The following is a 16,356-nucleotide window of genomic DNA, read 5'->3' as shown; positions in this document are numbered from 1 at the left end:
ATTAAGAAGAATTGTCTTATAATTAAAATATAAAATTATAATGTGTCAAATTAATAAAATTTTTAGAAAATTTAATTCTAGGGATATTTAAAATATTATACTATATGTGTTTGTCGTTGTCCCGGGAAGATTCGTATAACCTCTTCTTATTTGTACAATATTTGTAAGAAAATGCATATTTGTGCCACTTCATGATTGCTGTTATTAAATTAACAATTACTCAGAATAAAATCTATGTTTTTTCGTGATTTATTAAAAAGTGCATTTCAACGAAAAATTTGAAACTTAATAGTCCATTTTTAACAATATTAAATTAGGACTACTTCTTAAATTTTCGAATGAAATTCATAATGAGAATGGTTTTAATGATAATACATTTATTGTAAATTAAACGTATACGATTATAAAAATATTTTCAATTAAATAAATTTTCGATTGATTAAATAGATATTATCTAATTTTAAAAAATATTATTAATAAACAACATATTTGTAAAAATTGTGTATTGTAGTGATTATTTAGTTTTATAATCCAAATGTCAAAAAACAAGTTAAATTTGACATTACCTCCTGGTTCAATAGAACCAGTTCCAGCTGTATCACCATCACCACCAGTACCATCGTTACCTATTTATTCTGAACCACCAGTAATACCAGAGTAATTAATTTTCTTATTTAAAATCTATATTATTTAAAATGAAAAATTTATTATTTTTACATATATATTAATTTATTTTAATCATAGTGGAGTAATGGGAAAAATGAGTATAGATGCTATTCAAGAAAGGTTAGAGGAATTAGAAATGGATGAAGAGCAAAGAAAAAGATTAGAAAGTTTTTTAGGTCAAAAAGAAAAAGTTGGGGAATTATGTGATGAAGATTTTGAAAAACTTGGTGAACTTGGTGCTGGTAATGGTGGTGTTGTTATGAAAGTGAGACATAAAAAATATGGACTAATAATGGCAAGAAAGGTATTGCTCATATTAATTTTTTACTTTAACTTGAATTAATATATTATTAATACATATTAATACATTGAAATGATATAATAATAATTAAAACTTTTCAGTTAATACATTTAGAAGTTAAACCTGCAATTAAGAAACAAATAATCAGAGAATTAAAAGTACTTCACGAGTGTAATTTTGCACATATAGTTGGATTTTATGGTGCTTTTTATAGGTATATACTTTTTATTTAATATAATATATAAAATAATAATTACCTATAAAAATTAATGTTTACATTAGATATAAAATATCTATTTATTACAGTGATGGAGAAATTAGTATATGTATGGAATATATGGATGGTGGTTCATTAGATTTAATATTGAAAAAAGCTGGAAGAATTCCAGAACCTATACTAAGCACAATTACATCAGCAGTAAGTATATTAAATAATTACTTCTATAAATTCATAATCTTTGTTACTTTATCCTAATTTGCTTAAGATTTATATTTTTATATTTATTATAATTATATTATTATTAATTATATTATTATTATAATTATATTATAATTAATATTTAAAAGCATTTTCATTAATTAATTTCATTAAACATTAGTCAAAATTTAAATGTAAATAAATTATTCAGTAATAAGTTTCCTGATATATAATTCCACGATGATATTTACGAATGCACAATCTTCTTAGTTCATCATACATCCAAAGAAATGCACCAAGTGGTAAACATGGCCAGTACCAGTAAGAACTCAATGGCATAATTTTGAGTATTTTTTCAGTTTCTGGCACGTACAATAAAATACCAGTTAAGACTATTTCAAAAATAAAAGAAAAATTTAAAAACCAATTATCCATTCCTTGTTGTAAAATTGAATTAACTCTTGTTTTACACATTATTAAATCTATAAGTTGAGTTATAACAATAGATAAAAAATATCCAGTACGAGCTTCATTTAATAAATCCATTCTAGTATCATAAGTCCATGTTTGACCATAAGAATCTTGTAAATCGTTAATCGATTTATCCTCCCACTCAAATCTCAATCCATATAAACGATCGGGTAGAAATCCATTTAACATCAATATTAAAAAATAAGTAAAAAAACCAGCTAAAGATTGAGTCATTCCAATCTGACCATAAGCTAATGATATTAAACGTTTGTTTACAAGCCTATCATATTGTGGATTTCTTGGTGCCCGTTGCATTATATCGGATTCTGGTTTTTCGTATGCTAATGCTATCGCTGGAAGTAAATCTGTTCCAATATCTATACAAAGAATCATTTCAAGGATAAGGGGTAAAGGAATAGCAAATAAAATGCTACTTAACATTGGCAACATTTCAGGCACAGTAGATGTTAAAGTATAAACAATAGATTTTTTAAGATTATCGAATATCAGTCTACCTTCTTCGATTCCAGTTACTATCGATGCAAAATTATCATCCATCAGGATCATATCAGCTGCATCCTTTGCTACGTCAGAACCACTAATACCCATAGCCACTCCTATATCTGCTTTTCTCAATGCTGGCGAATCATTTACGCCATCACCAGTTACCGCAACGATTTCACCTAATCTCTGGCAACTTTCTACAATGAGTAGCTTTTGTTGCGGAGATGTTCTTGCAAAAACAATTTCATCATTTTTCTTTATAATATTATCCAATTCATTACTGTCCATATTCCTCAATTCAACACCAGTAACAATAATAGCACGTATATCGTTATCTAATTTATCTATATCACCTATTATAGAAACTGTTTTTTTTAGTTCAGTTTTTACTTCACCTTCCAATACTTCTCGCTTAAAAGCGACCATGTGCCCTTCGCTTATTATACCAACTTTTTTTGCTATAGCCATCGCAGTTACGGGATGATCACCTGTTACCATGATTACTTTAATACCAGCTGTTCGACATTTTCCTACAGCGTCAGGTACAGCTGGCCGTGGTGGATCTATGAGACTTATTAATCCAACAAATCTATAATCTTTCGTAGGAAAATTGTACTCTTTTGGAGATTCAGTATGAAACTTATAATCTGGACCATAAGTATCCTGAGACAAACGAAGATCACAGTAGGCCAATACACGTTCTCCAAGATAACCGAATTCTGAACAAGCTCGACGACATATTGCATAATCATGCGGTGTCATATTTTTTGTTTCCCCTTCCGCAGTCAATATTGTTTTACATTTGTCTAGAATTACTTCTGGAGCACCTTTCAAAATCATAAGATATCCATCATGAACTTTGTGTATTGACATATAAAACTTGGTTGCTGAACTGAATGGTATCTCTGCAACTTTTGGATGCATATTTCGAAATTCCTCCGTTGAATGTAAATGCTCACAGAATCTGAGAATAGCTGTTTCCGAAGCATCACCAATTACTTCTCGTTCTTCAACAGGTTTCAATAAAACGGCTTCCGTGATGAATTCCGCGCGCAAGCAAAGAGTTGCGCTTTTAAGCAGCCTTTGAAAATCTGATTTTTCTATTATCAAAGTTCTTTCAAGGCCTAATCTTCGATCCGGTGGAAAATTATATCTTGTGTGACCAACCCATAAATTAGATACACTCATCTTATTCTGCGTTAGAGTCCCAGTCTTATCTGAACAAATAGTAGAAGTCGAGCCTAAAGTCTCCACTGCTTCTAAATTCTTAATTAAACAATTCTTATTCGCCATTTTTTGAGCTGTTAGCGTCAAACTCGTGGTAACAGTTACTAATAAAACTTCTGGTACATTGGCTATTACAATGCCAAGTAAATAAGTAGCTGCTTTTATTACATTAGAGTCGATCATTAACGATAATCCAAAAAATAACACTCCAGAAAATATTGCAATAGTAACAATTATTTGAACAAAGTGTCTGATCTCTTTAGCTATTGGTGTTTCACATTTTTCAAGCTGTGCTGTGAGGCCAGCAAGGCGACCAATCATTGTCTGATCACCAGTAGCTATTACTATTCCCACTCCATTTCCAGAAACAGCAAAGCTAGAAAAGAAGGCCATATTGGCAGATTCTAAGGGATTTTCATCAGTAGGATAATTTGCACGAAGTACTGGTTCACTTTCTCCAGTGATACTTGAAACTTCAACTCTAAGTTCGTGACAACTAATGATTCTAATATCAGCTGGTATTTTGTCGCCAATTTTAATTTCCACTAAATCACCTGGGACTAAATTTTCAGTTGGTAAACGAAGTTTATTTTTTCCACGTATTACTGTTGCAAAAGTCGGTACCATTTTTTTGAATGATTCCATTACCTGTAAGATACATAAAAAAGTATATGTATATTGAAGAATATATATGTATGAATTCAATTTATTAATTTCAATATGATAATGATTTGTTTACCTTTGTAGTCTTAGTTTCTTGTACATATGCAGCAATACCAGAAAATATACAAATTAAAGTAATAATTAATCCTAACCATTCTGAACCACCAGTTACACCTTCTGTTAATAAACTAACTCCACATAAAACGAAACATAACAATGCACAACCCCACAATAAAGTAGCGAATCCATGAAACAAACATTTTATAAACTTGATATATTCTGGGACTACTTTTGGTGGTGTTAGAGCGTTTGGTCCCACTTCAAGGTAAAGTCTGTTCGCTTCTTCTTCAGTTAAACCATACTCTGTATGAGTATTTAATTTCTGGCATAACTCTTCCAAAGGTATCATATGATCAAGAGTATGTAATTCTTGTTGAAGAGCTTTTAATTCGCTTTCAGTAAGTTTTTTCTCGTTTGGAGTAACAGTCACTTTTTGCGCTATTTTAGATAATATTTTGATCATTTTTAAATATATTAGCTTCACATACATAGATGTAACACAAATTCGAACTAGTTATAAAATATTAAAAAGACTGTTTCTTTCAGAGTTCAATTATTTTCATGGCCTTCTTGTCTGATTTTTCGATTATATGAAAGAAATTTCGGACTTTATATATGTTTTTTAAATTGTAATTTATAAGAAAACTTTAAACAATATTCAATTGATTCGTGTAATATTGTCATAGGTTTTGAAAGGTTTAAGCTATTTGCGAGATAAACATGCGATTATGCATCGAGATGTAAAACCAAGCAATATCTTAGTAAATAGCGCTGGAGAAATAAAAATTTGCGATTTTGGTGTTTCCGGACAATTAATCGATTCTATGGCTAATTCATTTGTCGGAACGAGAAGTTATATGTCGGTAGGAATTATAATTATAATTGTACTACATATCATTATGTGTATTATTTTTAATTTTAATATATATAAGAGATAATATATCATATAAATTATTCCATTTTTTAGCCAGAAAGACTTCAAGGTACACATTATTCTGTTCAAAGTGATATTTGGTCTCTAGGATTATCACTTGTGGAAATGGCAATTGGAATGTATCCAATTCCACCTCCAGATGAAAAAACTTTAGCTGCAATATTTAATACTCCGACAGGTCAACCACCTGCAGAAAGTGCAGCTACAAATAATGCTTCTACTCCAACGCAATCCCCAGGACATAGTTAGTTGATTTATTTCTTTTTTTTTTTTTTTTCATTTAAATTTATAATGTCTTTCTTATATTTAAATTTATATGAAATGTTTTATTTCACAAACTTATTTCCTTTTTAATATTTCCATAAATATTAAGATTATTTTTATATAGATACGGGTAGTCCAAGACCGATGGCTATATTCGAGTTATTGGATTATATCGTGAATGAACCACCACCAAAATTGCCCGCTGGTATTTTTAGCGATGCTTTTACAGATTTTGTGGATCGTTGTTTGAAAAAAAATCCTTCTGAAAGGGCAGATTTAAAAACACTAATGGTATGTAATTTATTTTATATGATTGTTCATTTAAATTAAATAATTATTATTTTACTTTTTAAATTGTAATGCATCTTTAATTCTTAGAATCATGAATGGATTAAAAAAGCTGAATCTGAAAATGTAGATATCGCTGGTTGGGTATGTCGTACAATGGATTTACAACCGACTACTCCAACGCGTTTAGCGAATGTACAATCCTGAATAAATGTCACTCTTACATACTTGACTACCTATATACGCGTTCAGTACTCTTAAGTTAATTTTCATTTCTTTTCGTTCTATTAATATGAACAGTGGCGTCTATAAACTTCATTTTTTCTTTTATTAACATTATAAAGTTTGTAAAATGAAGATTTTTCGCGATTTTGAAAACAGATTTATTTATAAGACTCTGTTATATTTTTTTTTCTTCTCTCTCACTCTCTCACTTCTTACTTTCTTTTTCACTGTATTTTAAAATTTGCTCAATCATTCATATAAACACTTGAACAAAAAGCATTTATTAATTAGAATTTAAGAGCATTAATATAGATTTTTCGATATATCATTTATTTTTACTTTTTTTCTTTTAAATAGATATTTACTTATTTAAATGCATAAGATATTAATTATTAATTGTATCATAATATTCTATATGAATATTGAATTTATATTAAATTATTTTTAAATATATATCATAATCTGATTTTAAAGTCGCGATAACAATTGTGTTTAATTTCATGAACATGATTGAATATATGATCATTTTTAATGTATATATGGTAAAATATAAAAATCTACATTGACATATTTGCATGTATAAATACGTCACTGTGTTTAATTTTTATTTAATTTTACACATATTTCGTATCTTTGACTTATGTTTTTGTTGAAAGTATGTAAGATAAACGATTATCCTTATAAGTTTAACGTTATTGTACACTCATGGGCAAGTTGTGTTTCCTATGATAATACAAGGATACATAAATGGGCATCGGATTTATGAAGATATAATTTGAAGAAAAAATCGTTAATTGGAAAACATACTACTAGTATAACATTTGTACCTGACATTCGTAGAACATTATTCACACCATTGAAAAAAAATTTTTTGTTTTATCATTGTGAAAATATCATGATATTTTTTACAAAATATCAGTCCGCGATAAAGTTAAATTTAAAATTATAATTAAATAAAATAGTATTTCAAATAATTAACATAAATTTTTTTATATGTATTATTTTAAATATGTATTAATGTATATTTCGTATGATAATAATAATAAAAAAGTAGTATTTAGAATATTATTGAATAAAAATAAATATCATCAAAAATAATAATATGTGGCTATTTTATTAGTCATTGTATAATATGATTATAAATAATATTTTATTGTAATTTATATAAAGATAATTATGAAGTACTATTTTATTAAAAATCAAGTAATGTGAAATTTTCGAATTATAGCAAAAATATCCATGCTAAACAAATATTTTTCTAAATATTTTATTTTATTTTATTTTAATATTATATATTAAACTATTATATTTTTAAAAAAATTTTTTTATTATATTATATATCGCGGTCTGAAATGTTACACTTCATAGTAATTGACATAACTTTGATGCGTGTCCATGTGTTCATATGATAATGAATCTATACAATGAAATGTACTGTATAGTTGTGAATCAAATCTTTCTTGTGCAATTTTTGCGAACTATGTTTAAAAATTTAGCCATTCATTTGGCTATCTTTATATTTACACATATTTCAATCATTAAGTGTAATAATTAATAGATGTTAATAATTTTTATTCTATTCATGATTAAGGGAAACAGTTTAAAAAGATTTCAATTTTTTGAAACTTTATTCAAAGAAAGCGTTCAATCAAAATAATACAAATGTAGAAATCAATAATTTTTTGTTATTATAGCTTATAATTGTTTCTCTTAATCGAATATTATTTGGTCCATGATGATAGACAGATGTTTAATATTGTACAATCCAATAGACATAGCTGCTTACCATTGTAATGTGCTGATAAAAAATGTTTATATGTACATAGTATAATGATAGTATAAGTATTCTTATTCAATTGTTCAAAAAGTTATATGTTTCAATTCTTTCTTTATCGAAAGTATCGCAATGAAATTATTAACTGAAAATGAGAAAAATGCGTAATATATATATATTTATATATATGGAAATTATATAATATCTTTCTCCTAGTTATTCATGTTTGCTTAGTCATTACTTTTTTTATATATGCGATTGCAAGTGTAGATGTTAGCCTTTTTTCCGATTTGGCTTAAAAAAATATCGGAGTGTACTATGAGCGTATTGTGATGTTTGCAAGCATAGTGGAAATATCCACTTATGTGTTTAAGCGTAAGACGCCCAAGAACTGATCTTTCGTATTATGTTTATATATCTTATAATGTGCGTAATGCTATTTACTATAACATGGTCTTCATAATACATTATAAACAGAAAAAAATTTTTTTCAATAAGTCCTGTTAAAAAATTATGTAAGATGTATTATACAGTTAAAGAATTTTATTCACTGAACAGTGAATTTTAACTGTCAAGGAAATAATTACTTCTGGAACTTATTAAAAATATATGGATATTTCTTGTTACAAATTTGTGGATAATAATTGCCACTGTATCGATTCACTGTCTAAATGTTGTAATTATTCAAAAAATAAATTTATCTTACATTCAAGTATATGTGTTAATATTATTGATTGATTAATATTGATATTTATAAATTATTAATTATTAAATATATATTAACAATAATTATTTTTTTATATAACGTAGCTACTTAAAGATAAAAACATTCAATAATTAATTCATATCTTTTATTTAAATTTGTTATATAAATACAATAATTAATATTTTAATATACAGATAAGATATAAAATAATAAAATATAAAATAATATGTTAAAAATTTAGATATAAAATCTAAATTTATAACATATTTCTAAAAATTATTAAAATTGATGATGTATTTTTTTGAAATTAATTTTAAAAAATTATTTTAATTTATATATTATCAAAATTTATTTTAAAATAAAAATTTACATAAGAAAGAGACTGAAAAATACAAAGGATTTAATTAATTTTATATTAAAAATATTTTATTCATTTACTGATCTAATTTATCATACTTGCTCTTCATTTATTAAAAAAGCAAGCATAATACAAGTTTTCTATACTCTTACTCGTGGCAGTTAAAAATCTATGAATCTAATATATAATACATATAATGTTTAAATGAATCTAATATATAATAATGTAATATAATATAATCTAATATATAATAATGTGAAATCTAATGTATAATTAGACAACATGTATAAAAAGATATATCGAAGATATTTGTTTTTAACATCTATTGATTTTATTAATTTCTGTGATTGAGTTGAATATAATTTCTGTAATCGCTGTAAATCAAAGAAGATACATTACATACTTTAAGTTTTTACATTCATGTGTATGCACAAACTATAATTACATTAAGATTTACATTTCTCTTATAATTCTCTATTAAAATTTCATGAGAAAAATTTAATAGTATTTTAGAAACGAATAATTATATCTATTTTTTTGAATGCAAAATTTTTGCAATTATATTATTAAAAATTAGAACAGTATTAGAACAATATGATAATATTTCTAGATAGTGAGAAAATTTGTGTATTTCTTAAATAATATTATAATAAATTTCATATATTATAATATAATATATGATTCATAAAAATTTTAATTGTTTTAATGTAATTATCTTTGTCTTTTGATTTATATAATTTATTTGTTTTAGTTCATGTTAGAAATCTTGTTTTTATTATAATTTAAATTTAATTAATTTGTGCCATCATTTATTTTTAAAAATTGCGCTTTTGTTAAAAAATTATTAATATATTATTTCTATCTTATTTATATATTATTTTCATTTGTAACACAATTAGAAAATATTCATATATCACATATGTATAAATATTAGAAAAAGTACACTTGAATAAATTTTTTTAGAAAAACGTTAATCTCAATCCGTTTACATATTCTATTGCAATATATCAAAATAATAAAAAAACAATGTTGCTATGTTAAACATCATGAGTACTTACTCTTTAATAGGCTGTGATAATATACTTCTTTTATTAAAAACATAATCGTAATCACATTACTATTTATTTTTCTTTATTGCTTCTTTAAATTTTCTATAGATTAATCTCAAAGTCTATCGATATAAATATTATCGATTCTTATGAAATTAATGTAATTAAGATATTTGATTTATAATAGATTCTCATTTACCAAATATTTTTGTTTTTTTTTTTTTTTTGTAACAAATTTTATAAAAATCATTCAATATACATTAAATTATAATAAACCTATACATTAACCCTAGAAAAACTAAGGGCTTCATAAGCTTACTATTTAAAAAGAAAAAAGAAAAAATGTTATTTTTCTTATTTCAAAAATTTCCAAAAAATTATTTGTTATTTTTAATTTCAGGATTTGCGTGGAAAAATCGGTAGATATATTTCTTTCTATTTTTTTCTTTACTATTCTATCTGCATACAAGCCAATGATGCGTGACGTTAGATATCATATTTCAAAACAAAGATAACGTAGCATAATGTTATATGATCGTTGCAAGTTATATTTTTTCTTGTTTATTTATATTATATTTTTGAATCAGTCGAAACAATTGTTTTATTTTAAAACATACAAATAGAACAAATTCGTAGAATTTTAAAAAAAGTGTATAGACGAATTTTGTTTTGAGATTTGTAAATTGTATTTTACATTTTTATTTTATTTCATATTTGATATTATATCTGACAGCAATAATGATATTGATGATATAATCGAGTCAGTAAAGAAAATAACAATATTTTTTATGATCTATAATTAGTTGTAATAAACTGAAAATGAAGATTCAAATTCAGAATGTTTAAAAAATAATAACGAGAAGTGCAATAACAATATAAAACATTCAAATATTATAATAATTTGTGAAACTTGTGAATAATCATGTGTCAAGTCAAATTCTACTACGATATATATCTATCTTTATAATTGTATTGCGATCTAATTAAATAAATTATTAACAAAAAATTTTATATAAAATATTCATGTACACGTTCTATTTATATTCCGCACAATTCAAAATTATCCAAATATTCTAAAATATTTATTTTTAAATCACATTTTTGGATCAAAAATATAAAAAAGGTAGATTCAGTATATTCTTTCCCTTGGTCTTTTATGTATCGACTCAAGCCTACGTTTTTCTAGGGTTAAGTACTGTAGTACAAATTGCCAAATATATTACAAGATATATCTACATAAGCAAAATCACATTAACTATTTGTAAGAAGGGTGATATTTTATCAAATGTGCTAAGATCCACTGCTGTTCCTCCAACAAATATTTTTAAAATCATGTTATTAGTACGATTAATTGTAACTGTGGCAGCTTTCGTTAACGTTTGATTTGTAATACCACTACAGTGTGATAAATCTAATAATTCTAATTTTGGTGCAGATTCAATAAGATTAATCATTGTTTGATCTGTAAATTTACAAGAACGACATTCTAATCTTTTTAAATTATTCATATCTCGTAAATTTAAATCCGTTACTAAATCTAAATAACTCATTATTAACACTTCTAATTTTGGTAAAGTTGCTATAGCAGCTATACCAATATTTGTAACTCGAAAACATGCTGTAACAAATAAAAAATTCATATGAAATACGAATTATTTAAAAATTATATTTAACTTACCGGCAATGTCAAGATATGTAAGTCTCAAACATTTTGATGCCAAATGGGAAAGAAGTTCGTCCATAACACTTGAATTGAAACTAATTTTTAATATTTTAAGATTAGTTAATTTTGCAATGTGTAACATATCATTCGGTTGTAAAATAAACGAATTATTAGAAATATCTAATGTTTCTAGATTTTTATAATGTGTGCCTATAGCTTGGATAACATTATCAGATATACCAATACATTTATTTATTGTAAGGGATTTTAAGTTTTGCAGTTTTGAAATTGCCTAAAAAAATAAAAATCATTTATTATAAAAATTTTTGAAAAATAAATTAAATAAATTGAAAAATGTTTACCTGTGATAGAAATTGTTCTTTAAGGGAAGTACAACATTCTAAAACAATTTCTTCAATTGTTTCTAATGGTAAATAAAGTAAGCATCGTCCACATATTTTACCAGAATCCACTTTTAGATATTGTAATTTTGGATTTACTTTAAATAATTTTTGTAAATCAATATCACAAATATAAGTAGTAGAACCAAGGCTAAATTTTGTAATATTATGGCAGTTATTGATTAATGAATTGATACCAGATGGGGAAATGGTAAGACCAGTAACATCTATTTTTTGTAAATTAGGACACAACTTTCCAACAATAGTTAATGTACTATGTAATGTACTATGATGTACATTAACTGTAGCATTTGACAGATTTATTTCATTTAAATATAGACCACATCGCAATAAAACTTTTCGTATAGTACATGTAGTAATTTCTCTATATTTTAATAATGCAGGTAAGAAACCCCACATAGAATATGATAAATCCAGTCTTTTTACACTATGCCAAGATTCAAGACTTAATGCTTTCCATCTTTTGCATACTACAATTATTGAAAAAATTTTATATATACTATACATGTACAAATTAAATTTGTATATTTCAATAATAATGATATTAATATATATTAAAAAAAAAATCATATACTCAACCTCTTTCTATTCTAATTCTATCTACAATTGATAATTGAAGAAAAATATGTATTAAGCAATCATCATTTAATATCTGAATACTAGTATTTGTAATATCATTTTGTATATAATCTTGATGATATTGTTCATTGATTTCTTTTTTATCAGATTTTGATTTATCTTTTACATTATAATATTGATTTTCTATACTATCTGGTTGATGCCATGAATGAGCAGCAAAGATTCTTAAATCTCTATTGTGTAATCTTACATCTAAATCACATCTGGCTCTATAAATCATTATATAATATTAATATTGATGTTCTTACTAATAATTTTTAATTTTATATTTATTAAGATTTAAGTTACCTTGAAGCTGCTTCTACAGTATGAAAAGTAACAAATGCATAATTACTGTTTCCTTGATTTCTTCGTAAGAAACAACTTTCAACATTTCCATATTTAGAAAATAGTTTTATAAGATCTTTAAATGATGTCTAAAAAATTATATTTTTATATTAAAATATTTTTTATTAAATTATAATTAAAAATATATATACAAACCCTTTGTGCTAAGTTAGTAATAAATAATTTTCTGATTGGCACACCATCCTCTGTAACAGGTGAAAAACCGTATATAAACGGAAAACCTGTAATAGATAAATGTGAAAAATTAATAATAATCATATTAAAATATGTGAATTAACTAAAATAATAATTTTATTACTCATTTCTTCAAGGATGTGACTATGTTGTAAACTGTCAGAAAAATCAGTCATTATTGTGGTTAATAATTTATTTTCTTCTCTATTTTTTTCTTTTGTTGTTATCTTCATTCATGGTCTAGAAATCGATATGTTTAAAAATAAAAATATATTCATTTGTTAAATAGATATTGATTTAAATTAATGTATGTCTCTTAAATTCTTTATATTTTTAATATATATATAAAAAAAAATTTATTTGAAATATTATTATATTATTATTTAAGATATGTTAAATATATACTAAAGAAAGTTTTAGAAAAGAAAAAAAAATATTCTTACAAATATAATAATCTTCTTAACACATGTCACGCAGCGAGGTTATACATGTAGCTATATTCGAAATCGAAATATCGCATGTGCGTATGACACAAAAATACAGGAGTCAGGTAACCTTCAAAAGACAAGAAAAAAAGCATTACATTAATAATACACGTGTTCTATGTTTTCTTTCTAATGAATATAATAAATATTTATATTCAATATTCTTTCTCTATTAAGATATATAATAATATATATAGATTATTAATTAAGAAACAAATAGAAATATTAAAAAAGTAAAATAGTAAATTTGATAATTTCAATTTTAATTTCTTGTCATATTAAGTATAGAATAAATCAATCATTCTATACATTTTTGTGTTTCTTAATCCAGGATGCGAAGGATACATATCCATTACTATCGTAATTATGTCACATGTCACATACGACATTATATTGACTCAAAATGGAATAAGATAACAGCGTTTTGGAAACGACAGGAATTGTAATTAAATAATAATAGTTGTATATAATTGGTTGTATCACATGCGATTAGAATTGTCAGACAAGTATGATACACTTTTTGTACCACTAAAAATGATTAATCCCCTATTTTCTAAAAAGCATTCTGAATTTCTGCAGAAGAAGAAATACATGACGTCATATTATCCCTATTGTTAATGCTAATAAACATGTGGCACAAAACAATACTAGAGGCAGAAATCTGTTTTATGTGACATATCTTTGTTTAATTTAACAATAATAATGGAGATAATGTCATATGTATTCTTTTTCTAAAAAATTCACAGTAGGGAAATTTAGCCATTTTTAGTGGTACAAAGAATAGCGTATTATGTTCATCCAGTAACTCTGCACGCGATATTATCGATTCAGAATGGAATAAGATACTAGCATTACAGAGATAGATGAAAAGAATTGTAACTAAATTATATTTCCGGATTAGAAAGTGTTGATTCGTTCATTTTTCATTCGTTCAATTTTTCATTCGTTCTCTCTTCTAAATAAATATTTGTAGATCTTTACATTTTTATTTTCATTGACTATTATTGCTACAAATAAAATTTCTATATTTATTAAAATTGTACATTAGCAATCAAATGTATATAATGAATACATTACGATTTATTTGTCAGCGAAATATTCATCAAGTTCGTCACTTTCATAAATGGTACGAATTAATATTTTGAAAATATAATTAAGTAAAATATAATTATATAACCTCTCTTTTCTGACTTAAAATATGCATAAATAATGTAATATTTGATATGTAAAATATATGAATGATTATATTAAAAAAATATAATATAAATTATGTATGAAAATGTGAATATATATAATTCTTATATTAATTTTTGATAATAAATATATTATTTTAATAAAAGTTGATATAATTTTGTAATATTAGAAAATAAAGGTATACATTTTTATTATTATTTTAATTTTAATGTTTTAGTATTATTCAACAGACAGAAGCAGTTGCTGCAATGAGCACACCTCCTTTGTCGGAATCTGTTGCTACAGAAAATGAATTACCAGTTAATTCTAAAATAGAACAAATTGCTAATCAAATTGTTTGTTTAAATCTTATAGAAGTAGCACAATTAAGTGAATTACTTAAAAAGAAATTAAATTTGCCAGATGCAATGCCTATGAGTAATTTTGTTGCTGCTCCAGTAAAAGGAGAAGTATATATATATATATATATATTATAAAATATTTTATTACAAAAAATTTTAAAATTAAAGAGAAATTATACAAACTTATTTAATTTTAGGAGGAAGTTGAAGAGGCTGCAGCAGTACAAACTGCATTTAGTGTTAAGCTAAAAAGCTTTAATGAAAAACAAAAAATTGCTTTAATAAAAGAGTTGAAAAATATATTACCAAATTGTAATCTTGTACAGGTAATTTTTTTACCTTATAGTATTATAGTATTATAATCATTTATAAAAAATTTTAAATTCCTTGTTATTAATTTTTAATGATTAATATTTTTTTACAATATAAATTTCAAAATTTTCATTAACTGATATAAACTATATATAAACTAGACTAACTAAATAAATTAAATTTTTCATTGATATAAATATTATTATGAAATTAATATGTGAATGATATTGAAGTTAAATCTTACTCGTAAATTATAAATTTAATAAATGAAATTTATAATATTATAATATTAAATTTATAATATTAAATTATTTTAATATATTATAAAAAATTAAATCATCAAATGATTTAATATTTTTATATATATTATATATATTAATATTTGATATATATAAAATTAAACTGATTTAATATTATGATTAAACAAAATAAAACAAAAAAATTAATGTTTATTTTCTTTTTTATTATTATTTTTTTGATTATTCTTTTTTATTGATTCTGTGATTAATTATATATTTAAGATTTTGTGAAATATATTTCATTATTTAATTATATTTTTACTTTCTATAGGCTAAAAAATTTGTAGAAAGTGCACCAAATATTATTAAAAGTGATCTTTCAAAACATGATGCTGATGAATTAGCAGATCTTATCACGAAAGTTGGTGGTATAGTTGAAATTGTTTAATTTTTTTATTTTTTTTTTGTATATATATTTGAAAAATTATATTATTAATTTAATATAATTCTGTAATTATCTTCACAAGAATAAATTGTAATAAAAAAATAAAAATTTTTTTTATTCATAATTTTAATATCAATTTAACCAATTAATATCATTAATATCATTAAACCTTCTTCAAAATTCTTC

General features: G+C 24.1%; 4 protein-coding genes across 5 annotated transcripts; 2 read left to right on the top strand and 2 right to left on the bottom strand.

The window, feature by feature from the left end:
- The first annotated feature begins 116 nt into the window (after positions 1–116).
- Positions 117–6,817, top strand: LOC409925 (dual specificity mitogen-activated protein kinase kinase dSOR1). The gene is made up of 8 exons (XM_393416.7): positions 117–657; positions 745–970; positions 1,069–1,181; positions 1,274–1,385; positions 4,997–5,173; positions 5,278–5,488; positions 5,633–5,799; positions 5,887–6,817. Exons 1-8 carry the CDS (start codon positions 536–538, stop codon positions 6,001–6,003), a joined length of 1,245 nt encoding a protein of 414 aa, XP_393416.2. The 5' UTR covers positions 117–535; the 3' UTR covers positions 6,004–6,817.
- Positions 1,507–4,983, bottom strand: LOC413471 (sodium/potassium-transporting ATPase subunit alpha-B). The gene is made up of 2 exons (XM_396915.6): positions 4,327–4,983; positions 1,507–4,235 (listed from the first exon to the last, which is right to left on the bottom strand). The coding sequence occupies exons 1-2, from the start codon at positions 4,798–4,800 to the stop codon at positions 1,593–1,595; spliced, it is 3,117 nt and encodes a 1,038-aa protein (XP_396915.4). The 5' UTR covers positions 4,801–4,983; the 3' UTR covers positions 1,507–1,592.
- Positions 6,818–10,119: 3,302 nt separating the features above from the next.
- On the bottom strand, positions 10,120–14,247 carry LOC551728 (F-box/LRR-repeat protein 20). Of its 2 annotated transcripts, none has more exons than XM_006568106.3 (9): positions 14,166–14,247; positions 13,598–13,709; positions 13,279–13,394; positions 13,116–13,201; positions 12,921–13,048; positions 12,573–12,841; positions 11,934–12,463; positions 11,587–11,863; positions 10,120–11,526 (listed from the first exon to the last, which is right to left on the bottom strand). In XM_006568106.3, exons 3-9 carry the CDS (start codon positions 13,385–13,387, stop codon positions 11,141–11,143), a joined length of 1,785 nt encoding a protein of 594 aa, XP_006568169.1. In that variant the 5' UTR covers positions 13,388–13,394; positions 13,598–13,709; positions 14,166–14,247; the 3' UTR covers positions 10,120–11,140. The 2 variants fall into 2 exon arrangements, with proteins under 2 accessions (XP_006568169.1, XP_624119.2); XM_624116.6 differs by having other exon boundaries at positions 13,949–14,178.
- Positions 14,248–14,360: 113 nt separating this feature from the next.
- Positions 14,361–16,174, top strand: LOC409926 (39S ribosomal protein L12, mitochondrial). The gene is made up of 4 exons (XM_393417.6): positions 14,361–14,765; positions 15,051–15,282; positions 15,372–15,500; positions 16,057–16,174. Exons 1-4 carry the CDS (start codon positions 14,695–14,697, stop codon positions 16,171–16,173), a joined length of 549 nt encoding a protein of 182 aa, XP_393417.3. The 5' UTR covers positions 14,361–14,694; the 3' UTR covers position 16,174.
- Positions 16,175–16,356: the final 182 nt, after the last annotated feature.

This window comes from Apis mellifera, linkage group LG1, assembly GCF_003254395.2.
Source record: "Apis mellifera strain DH4 linkage group LG1, Amel_HAv3.1, whole genome shotgun sequence".
In the NCBI taxonomy this organism is placed as follows: domain Eukaryota; kingdom Metazoa; phylum Arthropoda; class Insecta; order Hymenoptera; family Apidae; genus Apis; species Apis mellifera.
Note: the sequence above shows the minus strand (reverse complement) of the source record. Positions and strands in the feature narration are given on the sequence as shown.

What these genes read in the sequence shown, in the direction of transcription:
- LOC413471 (XM_396915.6), bottom strand. Translation starts at nt 4,800, where the DNA reads ATGTATGTGAAGCTAATATATTTAAAAATGATCAAAATATTATCTAAA. An exon ending in AAGAAACTAAGACTACAAAG is followed by an intron (nt 4,236 to 4,326) that starts GTAAACAAATCA and finishes TGTATCTTACAG; the next exon opens with GTAATGGAATCATTCAAAAA.
- LOC409926 (XM_393417.6), top strand. Translation starts at nt 14,695, where the DNA reads ATGTATATAATGAATACATTACGATTTATTTGTCAGCGAAATATTCAT. An exon ending in GTTCGTCACTTTCATAAATG is followed by an intron (nt 14,766 to 15,050) that starts GTACGAATTAAT and finishes TTAATGTTTTAG; the next exon opens with TATTATTCAACAGACAGAAG. An exon ending in CTGCTCCAGTAAAAGGAGAA is followed by an intron (nt 15,283 to 15,371) that starts GTATATATATAT and finishes ATTTAATTTTAG; the next exon opens with GAGGAAGTTGAAGAGGCTGC.
- LOC551728 (XM_006568106.3), bottom strand. Translation starts at nt 13,387, where the DNA reads ATGAAGATAACAACAAAAGAAAAAAATAGAGAAGAAAATAAATTATTA. An exon ending in TCACATCCTTGAAGAAATGA is followed by an intron (nt 13,202 to 13,278) that starts GTAATAAAATTA and finishes TATCTATTACAG; the next exon opens with GTTTTCCGTTTATATACGGT. An exon ending in TAGAATTAGAATAGAAAGAG is followed by an intron (nt 12,464 to 12,572) that starts GTTGAGTATATG and finishes CAATAATTGTAG; the next exon opens with TATGCAAAAGATGGAAAGCA.
- LOC409925 (XM_393416.7), top strand. Translation starts at nt 536, where the DNA reads ATGTCAAAAAACAAGTTAAATTTGACATTACCTCCTGGTTCAATAGAA. An exon ending in GAACCACCAGTAATACCAGA is followed by an intron (nt 658 to 744) that starts GTAATTAATTTT and finishes TTTTAATCATAG; the next exon opens with TGGAGTAATGGGAAAAATGA. An exon ending in CAGATTTAAAAACACTAATG is followed by an intron (nt 5,800 to 5,886) that starts GTATGTAATTTA and finishes TTTAATTCTTAG; the next exon opens with AATCATGAATGGATTAAAAA.